The 21,023-nt window shown below is 42.0% G+C and overlaps 1 protein-coding gene across 1 annotated transcript in view; it reads right to left on the reverse strand.

The window, feature by feature from the left end:
* GALNT5 (polypeptide N-acetylgalactosaminyltransferase 5) overlaps positions 1 to 14,234 on the reverse strand; it is a 41,824-nt gene extending 27,590 nt beyond the window's left edge. The window contains exon 1 of the mRNA XM_060626749.3: positions 12,304 to 14,234. Coding sequence (XP_060482732.2) covers positions 12,304 to 13,754 — 1,451 coding nt within the window. The 5' untranslated portion in view covers positions 13,755 to 14,234. The remainder of the gene's footprint in view (positions 1 to 12,303) is intronic.
* Between the last annotated feature and the right edge of the window lie 6,789 nt (positions 14,235 to 21,023).

Genomic DNA, 21,023 nt, shown 5'->3' on the forward strand with positions numbered 1-21,023 from the left:
TAAGGCTCCAGTGGGCGTTGGTATTCAGGTAGGTTGTAATTAGTCTTGGTTTTTTACCTTGCCCTGCAGTGCCCACTGCCTCACTGCTGGTTTCTTCCATCCCCTGCCTGTGCTACACTTCTCAGGAGGGTGCCCAGCAGAACCTCACAAAGAATATTCACCATCCTTCTAACACGGCTACTGTTAGTAATGTCATAATTAAATTATGATGATCATAAATAAATATTATGGGCTCTCTGTATCATTTCAATTTAAACCAACAGGATCTCTTCCCCCTTTTACGGGTGAATAATTGAAATCATGGCGAGGCTAGTTCACGATTGGACTGTTAGTGAATGACACAGTTGGGACTCAAACTCTGCTGCAGTCTGGCTCTAGAAATAGCCATTCAGGAAGCCTTCATTTCTCGAGAATAAAAGAAGCTGGCAGTCTATGTATCATTTTGTGGGAGTAGACACTTCTGCCAGATAATATAACTACACTTTGCTTAGTCTGTAAAGAAGAAATAGATAAGAGTAAAAACCATAGTAAAACCATATTTGCATGCATCCACCATTTACCCATCATACTTAATAAAGTACTATTATGCAGATAATTGTAACAACTGGTTGTGATCCATATTATTAACCTCTTCTTTAAATACAGCAAACTGACGCTTGAGAAGTTAGATTACTTACTCAGCATGATTCACCTGGAAAAGATATATAAGGAAATGCGAACGAATGGTCTTCATTTCACTGCGTTATGCTGATTTTTCTGTACTACGAGCATGGGTTTTGGCAGCAGATAGATAAGTGGTCAAATATCAGTTCCCCTAATTACTGGCTTAGATAAATTGTACAACTTCTTCAAACCTCAGTTTGCCAGAGATTAAGAACCTCCAAGCAGAGATTAAGAATCCACTTATTGTAGGATTCATTGCAAATATTATATAAAACTCTCCTAGTATATACCTGACACGCAGCAGATACTTAAGAAAAGGTAGGCAAATCCAGCTTTGGTCTGTAATTCCAATGGTTCCCTAAAGTGGATGGTTATTATAGTGACCTACAAGAGCCTCATGAAAACATAAATATCCAATCTCCATATCCCCAAAATCAATTCAGCGGTAGGCTCTGAGAATATATGTCTTAAAAAACAATCAGTATAAATAAAAATCTACAAACAAAAGGACAACTCACGAGTTGTTAATTAATAGGCCAGTTTGGGAACTTGAGTTCTAAGAGAAAGTGGATTTATTTTACTTATTTTTGGTGGATAATCTTTAAAAAAAAATCAACTGAGTGCTGATAGGAGCATGACCTGAATGTTGAAGTGACATAAAATAAAACAAACAAACACGTTTTGATCAGGTATCGTGATCTAGTGATCAGGTATTTAATGTTAACATTAATTAACAGGCAGCCTAAACTAATCTTATCCTACACTAAAGATCCACAGATTGGCATTTCTGAATAATATGAGATATTCTTGACTTCACTAAGGGCTATATTAGTTTCCTGTGGCTGCTGTAACAAATTACAAGAAAAAAAATCTGCTTCTCAGTTTCTTCCTCAATTTATCTTTCTTCTCACATTTTACTATGAACAGAAACACCAGGCCACACCTTCAACGCTTGGCTTGGAATTTTCCTCAGCTAAATATCCAAGTTCATGACTTACACATTCTTCTTTCCACACAGCTGTAGGACACAATTTAGCCAAGGTTTCTGCCACTATCTTGCAAAGATCATCTTCCCTCCAGTTCACACTAATGTGTTCTGCATTTCCTTCTGAACCCTCACAAAAGGCACTTAGAAAGGTCATCTTTTTACCAACATTCTGTTCAAGACAATATATGTATTCTTAAAGCATTTTTAAAATGTTTATTTATTTTGAGAGAGACAGAGAGACAGAGTGTGAGCAGGGGAGGAGCAGAGAGAGAGGGAGACACAGAATTCAAAGCAGGCTCCAGGCTCTGAGCTGTCAGCACAGAGCCTGACGTGGGGCTCGAACCCACGAACCGCGAGATCATGACCTGAGCCAAAGTTGGACTCGCAACCAACTGAGCCACCCAGGCCTCCCAAATGTATGTATTCTTAAAGAGGACAGAAACTTTCTTTTCTGTGCTCCTCACTTCCTTCTAAGCCCTCACCTGCAGCATCGCTGACGTCTGTGTTTCTGTCAGCAATTTTCTTCAAAGTAAATGGATGACACTTTCACAGTTTTAGGTATTTATTATAGCAGCAACCCACGTTTTGATTCCGAACTCTTAGTTTCCTGTGACTGCCCATGATGAACCTTCTGGCTTAAAACAACAGAAACATGTGGTTTCACAGGTTTGGAGGCCACAGCATTAATTTATTGATTTTATTTCATATCTTCTGCATCTAGAATTTCCTGCTTACTACAACGCCACAAGCTTGTAGCATAGTTGCACGTAATTAATATTTGATAAATATACATTAAATGGATGGATGGAAAAAAACGGAGATGGCATGGAGCTTAAATCAAAAGATTAATGGTGGAAGAAGAGGTATTTTTCTCTGAGATAGGAAGAAAAAACGTGGTAATGTATATAGATGAGTTTATGCACATGGGATGAGAAGTTGAAAGAATTTGTAGCTCATGTTGGAGAAAGGGTTATTTGTTAATGTAATAGGGTAGGGTGTTGAGAAGAAGAGAGAATATTGAGACACTATGAATAAAGGGAAGGAGTCCTGGCTAACTACACCTAAAAGGATTTTTGAGGAGCGTTGAGTATACTCCTGAATTGGGAGATTTCAAACCTCTAGTGAAAATACCCGGTGCGATTTGCTCCACCAGGGTCGGTCAGCCCCCGGGGTAGGAGAAGATAAAAGCAAATTGCTGAATTAATCCAAATCCAGAGGTCATCAGAGAAAATGAGGTAGAAAAGTGGTAGCGGATTTTGAGGATACTGGTATAAAATAGATAGATGTGCCATTGTGGGCTCTAGGCTGGGAGAGAGGAAGTAAAGCTAAGAGGAGTGTAATAGCCTGAGCGAAAGGAAGCCTACAGAAGACGTCGGTGACTTCCTGTGACTTCCTCATTTCTAATTTTATAACACAAGTGGATGTAAAATGCGTTTCACACTTAAACGTTCCTTATAACATTTGGTGCTGAGAAAAAAAAAATTCTAAAAAGGAAGGGTCAGCTGCCCAAGTTCTGCCTGGGCCATCTGAACCAATAAGCCTCCACTGGGAAGTCCTGAGAGTTTCTTCATTGTTAAAATTTGGGTGACATTAGAAAATCTAGCTACAAATGAGAATACATTGGGGAGGTAAACAAGCAGGCTAACGGATGAATCTTCTTGGATAATAAATCAGTAGATTTTTTTATGTCTCTTTTAGAAGGAAGTTCTAAGATGTGTCATAATGCTAGACAGTTTGAAACTGGAGGTAGAAACAGCTCTCAGAGATTTGGAAGATTCAGGGAAAGCGCCTCCGCTGGCCAAATATCTGAGCTTCCATTTACCCTATCCTATCATGGTTCCTTAGTTTCACCATTAGGCATCCACATGGGTGGGTCCTGAAGGATTCTACTAGATGCCAGTTTCCTAAGAAATAAGTAGGACCTGTGCCAATTATTGACAGATACATATTCCAGATGCATGGACGGAATCCATTCAAAGAAGGTAATATTGCACAGGCCATACTGGTGCCTGGAAAAAGGGGGAGCATGAAAGGATGGGGAAAAGGGGCACAGAAGGAGGTGAAAGAGGTTTGAAGTACAAAGTTGCAGAGCGTGCCTTGCTTCAGGTGGCTGGGATATCAGGGCACTCTAGCATTTATAGGTACCTGGTTTCCTGCACAACTCAGCAGGTTAAACGTGTTTCCAGGTGTCCAGAAAAACCAGCAGGCTCCCTTTCTTATGTACAGTCATCTAGTTTCTGCAGTCTGTAAAAACTATTTCAAAACTGACCCAACTAAAACAAATTTCCTTTCTTCCAGTGTGCCTGTTGGAAACCTTTCTGCTGTACTGAAGGGAGGCGCTGAAGCCCAAGTCAAGCCTTATTTAAATGCAAGATATTTCTGGGTTGGTAATGTTTTTTGAGGTTAGGGAGTCACATCTTTCTTCCGTATGCTCATCCGTTACACAAATTAGGTGTTTAGAGTCCACAGATTTCATGCTGCACCTAAAAATGAACCCAATCTGTATTGTTTGGGGGAAGCCTAGACTCACATTATGGCAGCCAATCTAAGTACTTAGTACAAATGGGGAGTACTGTCGTGGGACAGCTTTCTGGACTTTGTCTAGACTTGGGAAAGATGACGAGGGACCGAGTTTTGATTCCTTTCTGACACTTATTGACTGCGTGACCATCAGTAAGTAGTGTAACTGTGCGGACCCTCAGTTTCTTCACTTTTAGGGTGAAGATCACAGTGCCTGCATCACAGAATGTCTGAGAAGATTTGATGTGATAATGGATATAAAAATACCGTGTAAGTTCCATAGTCAAAACCCGCGTGAGGACCTGTGATTACCTACAATGCAAACACACCCATTTTGACTGGGTATATTGACCTTTTCTCAGGCCAACCTTTAATTCAGCTCTATCAAGGGCTCATCGTTTATCAAGAGACTCAGAACAGTGATGCGTTTTGCCTTCTTGGCTTGTGAGGCTGAATGCTCAGCCACTCACCTGATTTGAATGTAGTCTCTCCAATAAAGAAGGTTTCAAATCATAAGATGGGGGGAACGATAACATTCTCTTATTTTTATGAATTTTTCATTTTATTCCAAAACCATCAAAATGCACTATGTGGGTCAAGTCTCAGTCTTCTCAGGTTTGAACAGAAGGTCGAGGAGAATGTTTCTCAACTTTGATTTGCAATTCAACTAGTGCCTGGAGGTGAGCCTTCAGGGGCCTTCACTCCCCAAGCTCTGCTATCTTCGGGAGGATCAGAAGGAGAATCGGGCATTCAGCTGAGGAGCTCTGTCCAGTATTCTATTCTTTTCTATGAGAACTTAGCTGTATTGGGGCTTCTTTTCCTCTCCCTGACCACAGGGCATAGTTACATAAAAAGTTTACTTTTATATGTTTTGTTCTTTCTAGGGTAGACTACCTTGGCATTCGGTCAGAATTGCCCAACTAATTTATAAGATTTCAGTCATGCTCACCACCTCTACTCCAAAGGCTTTCGCCAGCTGAGGCTGTGGCTCCTGAAGTAACCGTATATCCATCAAAGCCACTGGACTCAGGATCCACATGCACCACTTTAACAATAGTCTATTTTGAGCAGGCAGCTGTCAGAGTGAGACTGGGATGAAAGGGCGAAGAGCGGGGGTGGGGTAATGTGGCAGAAACAGTTCTGGGTGGAGGTCAGGGCACCTTGGGGGTAGGTAGCTCTGTCTCTCCTACCGTGTGTGACCTTGAGCAAGTCACTTCCCTTCTCAGACTTCTCTGTCACATAAGGGACTGGATTAGATGGACTTCCAAGCTTCATCCAGTACTCACGTTCTGTGATTCTCTATACCGCGTTAGCCTCATTCACCCATAAGTGATTCCTTCTGGGTCATGAGACCCTTCAGAAAAGGGAAATTAAATTCCTATTACTATGGCTTTAACCCCTCCCACCTTTTCTTGCTGGCCCTTAGAAGAACCTTAACAAGATCCTGAGTGATCTGGATTTGGCTGATCTTCTGTGGTCTCATTTCCACTGCCCTCTCCCACCCCATGTCAGATTTCCCTCAGTTTCTTAATGGATCATTTTTTAAAAATATCTTTCCCCCACTTCTCCAACTTCCTACCCCTTCAGGTCGCATTTCAAACACCTCTGTCCTCTCTCAGGCCGGGTTTGGCCTCTCTCTTCCTTACTCCAGGACTACCCAGTGCTCCCACATAACGTTTTGCTGTATGCACCTTGGAGGCAGGGGCCATGTTCAGATGTCAGATCACATAGCGGGAGCCTAGGGATGTTCACTGCTGAGGCTGTTGGCAGTGTTGGACTCACCTTTGCTTAGTGCTGTGCAGAAAATAATTTCCTACAAGTTTTCTCTCTGAAGAGGTACCTGACATGCAAAACTAATTCCTTTCCTACACCTCTGACCCACGTGTAAGGAAGAGAAATAGAGATGTCTTTATTTCTGTCAAAGTTATAGGATTATAAGGAAGCAAAAGAAGGAGGAGCTGTATCTTTATGGAAAGACCACTAGAATTAGCTGTCAGGAAATTTTCTTTTGAATCTCAGCTCGGCTGTTGGCTTGCAGGGACAGGAGATATATCATTTGTTCCTTTAGAGCCTCAGCCTCATTTTTCTCATCTGTAAATCATACGAGAGGGAGGATATCTTTCGTAGCGCTGCTGTGAGGATTGGTTAGAATAAAAGCATGCACACACATACATTTAGAAAATCTACACACACACACACACACACACACACACACACGCACGCACATCACTGCCCAGAACATAAAGGAAAGGGACTGCCCCCGGGGAATTATCTGCTGCCGTCTCAGATCTCAGGTGCCTCTTCTAGGTCCTGTTTCTCCATCGGCAGAGCTGGGACGATGATAGCACCTGCCTTGGAGAATGGTCTTAAGGATCAGATAAGAGGAGGCAAGTCAGAAAGGCCCTCGTAAATACTGCTCCTTCTCACACGTGTCCACACATAACATTTTAGAAGTGGAGCCCATTTGGAAGATACTTTCATTTGGAATAACAGAGATTTTTTTTAAACATAGAGGGGACTCTGCAAAGCCTCTTTCACTTTGAGAGCAAACAACAAAATAGAGCTTCTAAACACTGTCATTTTCCCCCAACTTTCTGACCCTCGAGTGAACAACGTTTCATTCTTGAGAGGCTCTGCTCTGAATGGATCTCCCAGAACAGCCCAACAGGCACTTATTTACTGAGACAAGAGCAGCAAGAGTTTGATAAAATTAGGTTATATTAGGCACATGGATTAGATGTGTAAAAGAGACATGTAAATAGTTTCGGATTCCTGCATTTACTAATTATTCTCTCCCAGAAATATTTCTAAGTCTCTGGCAGTGTTTGGGAGAAAAAGTCCCCGATCTGCTGCAACAGTTTTCTCAGTTTTACATTAATGAGGCATGGTTTAGCTGTTTCCTTCTCTCTGAGCTAGTAGCAGAAATGTGTTTTAGGTCCTCTGATCATCTTTCTCCTTATTACTCTTGCGTGATGGGGAGGGTGTGATAAAGGAGAGTATGGAAATGTTCTGTGTCATCTTTTGGCCCCATTTAACCTTTGTCACGCTATGGTCTAGTCTGTACCTTTTAAGCAATTTTTGCTTTTTGTTTCCTGCTCTCCGCATGAAATAGCACATACAAACACGCAAAGGCACACAAATGAGCACACACGCACACACACACACACACACACACACTCCAAAGCACCAGAAATAACCCTTTTAAATCACCTTGTCAGATTTTTCTTTCCCACTCCTGTTTCATTTTCCAGGGAGATCCTACAGCATCACCAGTCAATTCTAGATAATATTCCCTGATCACTGTTCGTCACAAGAGTGGTATCATTTCATCAATTAAAATATCTATCCTATGTAAAAATAAAGCATTTGAACTTTATTTAACTTTAAAGTTTCTCTTTTTTTCCCAGCCTGATGAACTTGTAGGAGCCCAATCCTTGGAAAGATGTGTGGTCAGTTTTTATTTTTTTTCCCTCCCGATCGTTCCTCTTCCTCCAGTAATTTATTAGTTACGGTTTTTGACCTCAGTAGGATTGAGAGGGGAGGAAGGGGTGGAAATTAGGGTTCTAGAAAGGTTTTTCTTTCCCCTCAGTAATTTAGACTGGTTTGTGGCAAACGCCTGGTGCTATCATTTGCTTTTCGTATGAGCCAAAAGAAAACTCTCCGTAGCTGTGTAGGAAGGAATCAAATTATTGGTTGACAATCCCAGGACTGGGCTAAGAGAGTAAAGACTGGTTTTAATTGCTTTATAGAGGGGCTTGCCAGAGTTCTGTAGGAAAAGCAAAGCATTAAATTAAGCAATCGAGTAACCTCATGACGACGCAGCAGTCGTAGAACAGCATGCTATAATTCTTATTGTACTTTAAAAACCAAATGCTGGCAGCAAAAACCTTCTTGAGTCATTTTCCTCTAAAACAGATTCCGGAAGTGCACTCTGAAAATAAGTTCATTTTTGGACTTTCATCCTAACTATATAGCTGCAGGCCAGAAGACAGACTTCTCTCTGTAGCATGGCCCTACACTTTCCATGGACAGAGCCACATTTTAGCAAAATCTGTGTGTATTGATTGTTGCTGACTGAAACAAACTTCAGTAACTAAGAGCAAGAACCGTAAGGATTAGCTTTTTATAAAGAAGAAAAAGTTACATGTGGAACTTTAAAATGACTATCAACAATTTTTTATTTGAAGAGTATTTTACAGGCAAAACTTCTGGGCAAAAAATGAAATTGTACTTTACTTACTGACATAAAGCATCATTGTCAATAAAATAAGGAGATTTTTTTTCCTCCCTTGAAAGTCAAAACACTGAAATGAGAAACCAAACAACGAAACTATGAACTAAAGAATAATGAATAGATAAAATAGATCAACGGATAGATCATAGTGTTAGAACAAGATGTATTTACCTTAAACCAGATACTAACATAGTCTATATATTCAAAATGAAAAATTAGGTAGTCATTGTTAATTTATAAAAAGATGTCTTGCATGCCGTAGTTGAATAGCTACCTCTCATGTACGGTTTTAAGATAGGACCAATTTTCAAAAATCGTTTCTGAGAAACATACCTTTTAAAACCATGTTGCTCGATGCTAAGGGGGTAGAAAATGAAGGAAGAGACAGAGTCTCCTTCAGAAGCTTACACTTTCAGTGAGAAGACAAAACGGATTCTCGAGGCTCCAGTGAAGAAAGAGCACACAACAAGGAGTGGTTCAGTAAATGTGAGCACATTAACGGTCATTGGAATTTAGAGGTCGGAGTCGATTTATGGTCTAGGAGGAAATAAACTACAGTCGGATTTTGAGCGATGTCAGACTAAGGTGTGCAGGAGAAAAGTGATGTCAGACTAAGGTCCGCAAGGTGGGGGTCTGGGAGAAGGCGCCAGTGAAAAGGAACATCAGTAGATGGTACGAGCATCATAGGCAGGCAAGGGTAATGAGATACTTTCTTAATGCTAAGGGCCCACAGAAGAGACAATGTCACATGCAGAAAGCTATAGCCACACTGCAAGGGATAGAGACTTGGGTGGCACTGAAAAGGAGAGTGAGAACAATGCTGATGACAGACAGGAGCCCTTGGGCTTTTGGAAAAAGCCACGACTGCATCTCAACAGCTTAGAAATGGTTCTCTGGGACTCAGGAGAAAAGGAGGGCAGGGCAGTTTTGGAGAAGAGAGTTTGATTTTGGAACTAGAGCAGGTGAAAGCGTCCTGGGCATCCTGCCTGTCTCCTGTCTTTGTCAGGGCCAATGTCGTCCCTCCTAGCATATCAGTTAAATATCCTGAAGAAGTTATTAGCTGGTAACTGGTTAATATCTTTACTCAGGGGAATTGAATCCAAATGAATATACTAGCAAATCTATGGTCTTTACCCCTTTCTCTTGGTTCAGTGTGCATTCAGTAGGCAGTTATGATATGCCAGTTATTGTGTTAATCATTCCATAGCAGTGGATTTTTGGAAATATCAAGAACAGTGGGGGAGATATCCCCCAGAATTCTTAACATTGAAGGGTTTTAGTGGGGGGCTACTGTAGCTACTTTTAAGGCAAGCCCTCCTGTCCACCTGTGTTCTTAACAGATCTCTCTCTGTGTCTGTCTCTGTCTCTCTCATACACACACACATATTTTCTTGCTATATTCTATAACAATTTCCCCCTCGCACTGACTTTAAAATGCATTAGCTCCAAAACTCTTCTTGTGTGCATTCTTGTAAACCATTTCACAAACTTTTTGAGCAAGGCTGAAAATAAATAAATTCGAAGTCAGAAGGCCACAGATCACGGCAGCCTGATGAGTCAAATGGTTTTCATTTGTATTTTCTTCCAACTGTATTCATATGAATACATAATTTGCATATATTTGTAGGCAGGGTGTATGGGTAAAAGAAAAGCAAAATAATGTATCCTCTTTCAAGGAAGAGCGGCACACAAGGGCTGTAAATAGTCCGGTGGGCCCTATACCTAGGATCCCTTGTGGCTACACCGTCCCCTCCACCCTGCTGGCATAGAGCACGAGGGAGGCAGCTGGCCGAGAGCGCCTATGTTTAGCCAAGGTGGGTTGTGTGACAAGAGGGAGGGGGCCTGGCCACATGCTGCCTGACTCATCCTGTCAAGCCTACGTGTCAGTTCCTCCCCAGTTGGGACAGCCTCCTTCAGAAGACAGAGCCTGACTATGACGTTTCCACGAACTTCATCTGCCACAGACCAATTTGCAGAAGCTACGAGGTGCTGGGCACCACTGAGCCCTCAATAAACCGCATGGCTGATAACATCATTATTACTTGCTGTTGGCCCTCACACGATTGCCCTTTCTCTGGTTGGGAACTGGGGTCCGTGCTCCTGGGCGCTGCCTGACTCTTCCCCATGCTCCATAGCAGTCTGCCAGACCACGGTAGGGAGGTAAAACTGAAGCCGCTTTGCCTACTGCTTCCCTCTCTGGCATTTCGTGTTCAAAGCTGGCAAATTTATGTGTGCATACATAAAATAAATGTGTGATATGTGATATCCAGGATTTCAGATCAGAGCTGGTCCAACATAATTTTTAGGATCCTTTTGGGCGGGGGGGGGGGAGTGGGGGGGTGGTAATCGGCAAGAGATAAGCGATAAAGAGCACAGCATAATTTCGGGAACGGATTTTAATAACTTCTTTAAATTTACTGCTCTCTGCCCACGGACAATATAACTTCCCAGGGCTTCACTTTTACCATGTTTAGTTTGGGCATGTTTGTGTTCTCCTCCAGGTTGTGAGCCCCCCAGGGTGAGGGACGTGGGGGGGGGGGGGCACAGTGCTTGGTCTCAGCAGGCGTTGGTGCTTGGCTGAAAGCTACTTGCCAGTTGCTCAGAGAGCTGACAAGGGCTTCCCTTAGCTGAAGAGGCTCCTCTTACTAACATGACAGGCACATCTCTGTCTGCCTTCCTCCTAGGAACGCTGACTATCTCGGTCATAAACAAGAGTTTTCCACCGAGGATAAACAAGGCCACTGTTTACATACCACTGGTGCTAAGTCTGATTCTTGACGTTCCCTAATTCCGACCTTTAGGCAAACATTGTGTGGCTCAGGGATTGCATATCCAGGCATTCATGGATCTGTAGTATCAGTTAACTGTATTAACAGTATTGATGGAGAGCGAACATACGCCTACAACGTACTTTCATTTATGAATGGGCCAAAAGGGACCAGGAACCAAAATGCGTTTGAATCAGAGGAGATATTTTGTGATTTGATCCACCTTCCGTTGATGTAGTTAGAGGAATTTAGTTCATTGAAGAATTGGTTGGCGAAGCCTCATCGGGAAGCTTCAGAGTTGTGCTATCCTGGGAAAGTGCTATGATTTCTGAGTGTCCTCTATTACCTTGAACCCATAACAACTGCCGGCTCCTTTCTAGGTCTCTTATGAAGTTCACATGATGGGTATGCCGGCTCTTTGTAAATGGTGAAATTCTAAACATTTAAGTGGTTGGGAATAGGCACTCGTACACCCTGCAGGTGTTGTAAGTTATTGACCAATTGACTTTTTCCGACATTATTTTTCCTGTAGAAATGAACTCCCAAAATGTCTATCATCCCACCTACAAAGGATATTAAGTTTTAGGGAGTAAAGTCATTTCTTCACTTGCTATTCTGGTGATCATTAGTCACGGTTAGGCAGAATTCTCCTGGTTAAGATATAATTCCAGGGAGGCCTGGAAGGCACCTTCTCTATGCTCATTTCCCAAATACATTCCTGACAAACCCGCTAATCATGTATAAGTTTTGAAATTGGGAATTCACTTCGTTGTCACTATTTTAATGGAATTGCATTTTAAGCTCTATCATTCATAGATACCTTATTAGGAATTAAGTTCATCTAATAAGTTTAATAGGTTTTCAGTAGCAGGAAGGAATGGAACATGAGCTAACAGAGGTGGGAGCCAAAGTCTCAGAGAAGTTAAGTGTAGAGAGAGGACACCGCGGGTGTGGTATATCAGAATTATTCTCTCTGTGGATGGTAGACTATTTGGACTGTGTCTAATGATTCATGTTGCTTTAATTCTCTAGGTGACCAAGACTCATGCAAAATTGTCTAGAAATATATATTCTCTACATAAGAGCCAAAATACTTTGGGTCGAGGAAAGAGAAGAGAAACGGATCTTACCCAGCAGGTCTTGTGTCTTCGATGGCTCTGTCCACTGGAATCAAATCACTGAGGTAGACATTGAAGTTTCCTTCCTTCCATCGTCTTTCTGCCTCCTTCTCTTTGCCCCGGGGGACAACTACAGGACGTCCAAATTGGCCTGGAGCTTTCGGGTCCCTTGGAGAAAGTGTCAGGTCAATTCTTAACACATGGTGCATTCCATGTTCTTCAGGTAAAAAGGCTTTTGTATGGTTTTGGTCGACTTCTGCAGGTTGGGCCTTGGCAGTCAAGTTGACTCTTGCTCGCTCTGGCCCCTCAGCTAAGGCTTGATGGGTTTGAGATACTGTCGCTCTCTGTAGAGCAAGTGGAGAGAGAGATGCCTCACTTCTATTCCTGGAAATGTGTTTCCCTTGGCTTTCACCCAATACAAGAGGGAGTACAGTTTTGCTTTTAGGATTGGGGGCCTCCTTGGAGTCTGTCCTTAGCTCCTCCTCCTTGGTTATAATCACAACGTGGCTTTCAGAGAAATTGAATTTCTTCCCACCAGCCACTTTGGCTCGATCGTCCTTTGGCAAGCCCCCCAACTGTGTTTCATTAATATATTGCTTCTTTGAGCGATTTGAATTGGCAACCAACTTGGAAAAGGGAAGTTTCTTGTTGGCTTTGTGTTTATTTGAGTCTAGTTCTTTGCTCTGAGTCTCAGTTTTATTTAAGGCTACGGCTTCCCTGGGTTTTGGCACGAGTGGGCCGGCAGGGTGTGCCCTCTCATTTGCTACTGCCTGTGATTGCTGCTTTGATCTGTCAGTATTAGGCCCGATGGTCACATTTGGGTTTCTCTCGGCTGCTTGTTTTGATGTGTCACTGCTGAGACTATGACTCTTCAGGGTCTCCTGGTTTATACTGACAGGTTGTGCATGTACAGATATTTCTACCAATTGAGTTTCTCTTGCTGCTGTGAACGGGGTTTTCTGAGCCCCCGGAGTGCCCCCTTGCTTTGCCATGTGGCGAGAGTAGGCTTCAGGCTCGAGGTCCTGCTTCTCTGTCTTCTGCTTGGTGAAAGTCACTGGAAGGCTCTGGAAATACGCAGGATGCCACAAAGGGCCAACCTTGCCCCTTCCCAGGGCGTTCGGCGTTTTTCTTTCCCTCTGGTTTTGGTCCAACTCATCCTCAACCTTGACCATACTCTTCTCAGTTTTTCTAAAGTTCTCTTTGCCCCACACGCCCTTCCCATGTCCCCTCAGTGGGGGCTTCATTTCTTTCATGCTACTGTAAAGGATCTTCATCTGGTCTGGCTGAACTCTGAATCCCATCCTCTCCCTCCTGACGATGTCTTCCTTGAGGACCCGAGTGTTGATCTCGCTGAATGACAGGCGGAGAGCTGCCATGTCAAAGAGCAGCCAGATGACAGAAGCAACAAATATAAATGCCAGGACTCGCCCACTTCCTCGGAAAAACTTTCGAATCTTGTTCATGGTGCAAAGGCTCCCCTTGCAGCCTACCCTCCCTTTGAGCCTGCTTACCTTGAGTGGAGAGAGAGCTCAAGTAGCAGCAGCGTGGCCAGAAAGCGCACCCTCCCCTGAAAACAGCAGGAAACAGCAGTCCAAGGGGGAAAGCTCAGCTCCTAGTGCTTGTCAGTCTCTGCCTGCGTGGCATTTCACAGCAGAGCATCGCTGCCTGCTTGGCTGGCCCCTGGTTACACTGTGCTAAACACTGCCCTCAGGTCACCCTGGGAACAGTTGACTGCAGCCACCAGACAATTCAACATATCACTTGTCTCCCTGAGCCCACATCCACCTTCGTATAAGCCCGAGAAAAGGTGGGGGCCGGGCTGGGACGGCCACTCCTCTCCTCCCAGCTCGCCCGTCTGCACGCTGTAACTCAACACCACTTCTCATAAGGAAAACATTTCAAGCCGCTACCCAGAAAACTTCATTCAGCTCGCACCTTCCGTGTTCAGTGAGTGTGTGTGTGTGTGTGTGTGTGTGTGTGTGTTTTCAGGGCAATTAAAGGGAAAGAAAACTTGGAGGGCATGTGTTCCTGGTTTGTAACCCCACCTACCCCATGCCTGCTCATTAACCCTGTTGTCCCCAGGTCTCTGAATGATTTGCCCCAGCAAATAATCACTGACCTTAGTGGTTCAGCTTTGAGACGTTAACAGCTTAAAGAAGGTGCCATAAACTCCGTGCCAGAGGTGGATGTTTAATTATTCAGAAGTTTTTCTCAAGTGGGTCTCAGAATGTTTCTTTATAAGTCAATGGATCTTTAAATTGGCTCCATTGATTTTTATTATTAAGTTCACCAGACATAAAGGTGACTTGTCGCATTGCTGTAAAAGCTGCTAAACGCATACTTACTCTGGGTTTCAGTACTCATCTTGTCACGGATCAGGATCGAGCGCTTTGCAGATTGGACCAGCGGTGGGATCGGAGTTGGAATAGCCCTGGTAGACCCCAGGCTTTGCATAAGAATCATTCTAAAGGGGCGCTTGGGTGGCTCATTCGGTTGAGCGCCCGACTTCGGCTCAGGTCATGATCTCACGGTTGGTGGGTTTGAGCCCCACATTGGGCTCTGTGCTCACAGCTCAGAGCCTGGAGCCTGCTTCGGATTCTGTGTCTCCCTGTCTCTCTGCCCCTTCCCCGCTCATGTTCTGTCTCTCTCTCTCTCTCAAAAATGAATAAACGTTAAAAAAATTTTTTTAAAGAATCATTCTAAAGATGTCCCCCCAGATTTTGATGGACTGATGGGGGTGGTGACAACAATGGCAGCTGGTCTGGTCTTGTGTTTTTAAGAAGCTTCCCAGGTCTTTATAATGTACAGCCAAAGCTGAGACACGCTGGTCTAGAATAAAATACCTCTTATTTTTGTGGTTCTGGAACGCTGCTCATAGTTTTTGGGAAATTCCCTCCCAAACAGAGTAAAACTGCGTTTTAACACCACCTGCTATAAACATTGTCCATAAAGTTTGAGAAGAATTTCCCAGAAGCACTGTTCTCCCATGAGCTTTGAGTGATCGGTGGCTGGTGTTACCACTTACTACTCTAGTGTCAGGAGGGGTATAGACTCTTTGCTTTGAGATAAATTTAGGCTCCCAAAGACTTGGAAATGGAAGAAGGACAAATTATTATTTTTTAAGGTTTTAAAAATTTATTTATTGAGACGGGGGGGGGGGGGGAGACTGGGAGGGAGGGGCAGAGAGAGAGGGAGAGAGAATCCCAAGCAGACTCTGTGCTGTCAACACAGAGCCCAACACAGAGCTCAATCTCATGAACTGTGAAATCATGACCTGATCTGAAATCGAGTTGGACACTTAACCCACTGAGTCATCCAGGCACCCCAAGAAGGACAAATTCTGAATTCTCCATACTTAACGCATTGCTGTAGCATTTGGTCTTTAAATTAGCACCTTGCCCCAAAGCAGAGAACTAGATAAGTGCAACTACAGTAATATGTTTCTTGAATCCCCAATTCTCCTTTTTATTCAGCAGCTGCTCACTCAGATTTGGGATGTCCACATGGATGACAGCCTTGGTACCTCAGCCATTTCCTCCCTGCTGTGATTCATCCACCTTTCCAATATTTATTATGTTTTATGACTCAGGGCCTGTGTTGGGTGTTGAGGGATATTAAGTAAAGGGCATAGTGCTTGTCTGGGATCTCACACTCTATTGGTGGACGTGGACAGGTAGGCACATCTATAGTACATAATAAATAATATAAGAGAATAATATACTGGATTCTATGGGGACCTCGCTTAGTTTGGGGCTGCATGATAATTTTTGAAGAAATTTTCCTTAACGTTGAGAGATGAATGACAATATAGTTATTTTTGGCTCATATTGTGGTCTGAGAAAAGAAATATTAGTTGGATGGTGAAAGGCAGATAAATTAACAGAATCACAGGGGCGCCTGGGTGGCTCAGTCGGTTGAGCGGCCGACTTCGGCTCAGGTTGTGATCTCGCGGTCTGTGGGTTCGAGCCCCACGTCGGGCTCCGTGCTGACAGCTCAGAGCCTGGAGCCTGTTTCGGATTCTGTGTCTCCCTCTCTCTGACCCTCCCCCGTTCATGCTTTGTCTCTCTTTGTCTCAAAAATAAATAATAATTAAAAAAACGTTAAAAAAATTAACAGAATCACAGGAGTGAAGAGACGTATAATACCTGATGGGAAATAAATTTCTGAGAACAAGCATGATTGGAAACACAGGCTTTGGCTTGAGCGTGCCTGAGTGCATGCGTGTGTACCCAATATGTTCCAAACACTTTACTAGTCTCTTTCCATTGAGCATCTCACTTAATTTCCAAACAACGCAGTCGGGAAGATACAGTTAGAACTATCACTTTGTTGGGGTGCCTGGGTGAGTCATTCCGTTAAGCATCCAACTCTGGCTCAGGTCATGATCTCATGGTTTGTGAGTCCGAGCTTTGCATTGGGCTCTGTGCTGATAGCTCAGAGCTTGGAGCCTGCTTTGGTTTCTGTGCCTCCCTCTCTCTGCTCCTCCCCTGATTGCACTCTGTCTCTCCTCTTTCAAAAATGAATAAACATTAAAAACATTAATAAAGAAAGAACTATCACTTTTTTTTTTTATCACAGAAACACAGCTTAGAGAGGTCAAAGAACTTGAAGTGGAAAAGGAGGATTGGGATCTCGAATAAATGACTGTGTGGCACGACAGTCCACGTGGCTAAATGCCACAGAGCACTGCTTCTCTCACTGTATAATCTTGTAAGTTAGTTAATTTTGTGTGTTTACTCTTCCATTAAAGAAGAAGAAGAAGAAGAAGAAGAAGAAGAAGAAGAAGAAGAAGAAAACGAGTTTTGCCTTGCAGGTGAATGTAAAGATTAGAGAAAACATTTAAAATTCTTTTTCTATTGAATGATAGTCACTGTCTCTAATCTGGTTGCTGATCTTTTGTGTGATAGCAGTGGGGGGGTGCATGTGGGAGACTGAACGCACCCTCTCCTTGAAAATCAGATAAGAAGTCTGATGACTAACATGATTTTGGCAATAGGACAAGAAGTATAGTTGAGTATTTTATTTTTCCTTGCTATTCTTATTTCCTTTATTTTGGGTTCAGTGAACCATTGCTCACCGAGAACTCACTACAGACCCAAAACTTTGAAGTTGGTAACATTGTTTCTGCCCCTAATGGCTTTAAAACTCCACTGAAATAGAATACCTTCAACATAAAACATAGTGCAACTAATTGGGATCCAAGTTCCAAAATAAAGTGAGAAATTATTTCTCATATTGTGGATATGTGGTTTATGTTACAATATTGCTTTAAATATGAAAATAGGAGTCTTTGAAATATTTTAATATCCAAGATGTAAGTCTTGTCCAACAACATCTCCACCTCAAACAGCATCTGGAATTAATCACACTCATGGTAGAAAAGTCAACACTTATTACATCCTTACTTCATCTTGACAGTTGTAAAACACTGCTCGAAAAATATCCTGAGTCTTCGATATTCATTTGCTCAAAGAACAATGATTTCTTTCTCCCTCTGTCTCTCTGTCTCTGGTTTGTCCATACAAATCAAAACATAAAGCACTTGCAACAGGAGAGAAAATTGTTAAGAAAATTAAAGGAGAGTGTTGGCTTATCTACTTAAAGTTCTGTATTAACTCTGCCTTAGTCTTGAGTTCCAGCTGATATAAAGTACAGAATAAAATGTGAAGAGTACATAAGAAAGGAAGGAAGCATTGACCCAGTCCCCTGTAATAGAAAGAGTGGATTGATAGACTTGGTTTAAAGTACTGACTTGATTATTTTTTTTTTAATTTTTTTTAACGTTTATTTATTTTTGAGACAGAGAGAGAGCGAGCATGAATGGGGGAGGGTCAGAGAGAGGGAGACACAGAATCTGAAACAGGCTCCAGGCTCTGAGCTGTCAGCACAGAGCCCGACGCGGGGCTCGAACTCACGGACCGCGAGATCATGACCTGAGCCGAAGTTGGACGCTTAACCGACCGAGCCACCCAGGCGCCCCAGACTTGATTATTAATAGACATAATTATGGGTACATCACACATGAAAAAGGCTCCTCTACAGGCCTCTTTCAGCCTCTTCCCCATCCCCCCCCCCCCCCCACCAGTGAGTCTATAAGAATCTGTTAGGATGACAGAAGTTGGTTTTAAACTACATTACAAACCCAACACTATGGATCTTCAGGAACCTAGCAATAATTTCTGTGACCCCCGACAGCTATACATCTCTCCTCTTTTTCCTCTCTTGTGTGGACACCTGATGTTCATATGAATGACAAAAGTGTAAAGACAAAGAAATAGAAAATAAAGAAATTAAGAAATTCTACACTTAATAGAAGTGAATACACACACTATCCAACAGATGACCTTTCAAATAGGTAAAAGGTGCTATTTGTTTGTTTGTTCGTTTGTTTTTGTTTCTTGTTTTAGCTGTTAATGTCCATATTACCAGCAGAAAACATATATGGGTGGGTTGGCTATGTAAGATACTTCTAGCTGTCATCCCAAATGGTAGCTTTAACTGATCAAATTTCTCAAGAATCTGCACACACTTTGTTGGAGGGGATATCGGTCTATAAACCTTGAGTTATCAAGTAGTCCTTGGGAGGCTTTTGGAGGCACTGTTCTAATTTTCATTCTGACTCCGCCTGTGTAGTAAAAAAAAATAATAATTTTTTTCTTCTGTGAAATGGGTATACCGGTAGGAAGAGGGTTGTCCTTTACTTGGTTGCTGTCAAAATAATTATATTAACAGCAACCAAATTTGAAAATTTACTGAGTTCCTGCCACTAGGTTCTCCCAGACGAGTTCATGGACTGTTCAGCAGGACAGCGCTGTGTATAGTGTGGGACCTGAAACTTTATTCTACTTCCATGGCAAATATCTTTGAATCATCTTCATTGTTAATCGGTAGAGATTAATAAACATGCTTTTTATTTCTGTCCTTAAACTTCTCCAGTGGAAATATAGAATCTGAGAAGCACGAGTTCTAGTTCTCTGGCTTTGCAGTAAAATTACTTTCTCAGGGTATTTGAATAGCTCTTGACTATATAAGTAAATTCCAATTACTTAGCATCTACTTTCTTTTATGATTTTTACTCAACTGCTTACCTCTAATTACAACGGCTTTAAAAAAATATATTTAGACATATATTTTACAGAGAATAATGATAATCTATGGATGCATCACTGAATTTGAAGTTAGATATAAATTTATGGATTCTACTTAAAGACAATATGGGATGAAATTATTATTCATTTGGGAAATTCAAGTAAGAATGCCAAGTATATGTTACAAATCATTTTGCTTTCTTGTTTTAATATGGTTATGTTTTTTCCTTCAAAATTCTTTTTTTTTTCTTTTTTTTGGAGATAAAGAGAAATTGCGTTTAACAGGATATCACCATCCTGTGAACAAAATCCACACACAAAAAAAGAGAGTAGATTGAATTATAATTTAAGGCTGGAGTTATTGCAAAATCCATGGGTAGACTGAAAATACAAATCAGAATCTCATTCCATTTGGACCAGTTCCTCCAAAGAAGACAATTGACTATAAATTCTGGCAGCCATTTAAGCATTGGTATATGTCTCCTTCTTTAGAGTGTTTGAAAGCTGGTTAAGAAATGGCCTCAGTGTCTAAGGCCCAGAGAAGGAGAGCTGTTGTAATATTCCATTAGACATTTGTTCTTGAAAAGGGTCTGGGGCGCCTGGGTGGCACAATCAGTTGAGCGTCCGACTTTGGCTCAGGTCATGATCTCACAGTTGGTGGGTTCGAACCCCACAGCAGGCTCTGTGCTGACCGCTTGCTCAGAACCTGGAGCCTGCTTCGGATTCTGTGTCTCCTTTTCTCTCTGCCCCTCCCCCGCTCACACTTTGTCTCACTCTGTTTCTCAAAAATAAATAAATGTAAAAAAATAATAAAAAAAAGAAAAGCGTTTCCTATGTTAATGGTGGTAAATCACAACCAGTTAAGCCTGTGTTTAAAGAAAGCAAGACCTTCCTCAAAAGAGATTATACCGTGCTTGGACCTCAGTTTTCACTGATCATTGAAGAGTAGAACCAAGTCAACATTTGTGCTTCTATTGTAGGCCCCTGGCCAATTTTAATTCTGGATTATTTTATTTTGATTAGGAAAAATTTAATAAATTTAAATGGAAGACATTAATGGAGTATCTCCTGTGGATAAAAAAAAAAAATGCACTAATAATCAGAAAAAAGAAAATGAAAATGCCCTAAAAGTCAAGTTGTCAATGAGCCCAAGACTTGTAACTCAAATATGAAGCTAATAGAGCTGTTGGTATTGTTAATTATGAATTTGGGGATAAAAAAAGAAAATACTACAGGGTGACTCTTACAAGGGCTTCACTAACTCAGACAGGTAAGGCAGGGAGAACAAGGATAATTTGAGAGAAAAGAGAAGTTTAGACTTAAGCATGCTGGGTTTGAGATATATATGGAGATTAACACCAAAAAGAAATCAAATAAGTTAAAAAATGGGCAAAGGACTTGAATAGACATTTTTCTAAAGAAGACAGATGGCTAACAGACATGAAAAAAATGCTCAACATCACTAATCATCAGGGAAATTCAAATTAAAATCACAATGAGACATCACTTTACACCTGTGAGAATGGCTAAAATAAAAACACACAAGAAATAATACGTGTTGGCTAGGATATAAAGAAAAAAGAACCTTTGTGGACTATTGGTGAGCATTCAAACTGTTGCAGCCACTGTGGAAAACAGTATGTG

The sequence above is a fragment of the Panthera onca genome, chromosome C1, assembly GCF_046562875.1.
Source record: "Panthera onca isolate mPanOnc1 chromosome C1, mPanOnc1 haplotype 2, whole genome shotgun sequence".
NCBI classification, from domain to species: Eukaryota; Metazoa; Chordata; class Mammalia; order Carnivora; family Felidae; genus Panthera; species Panthera onca.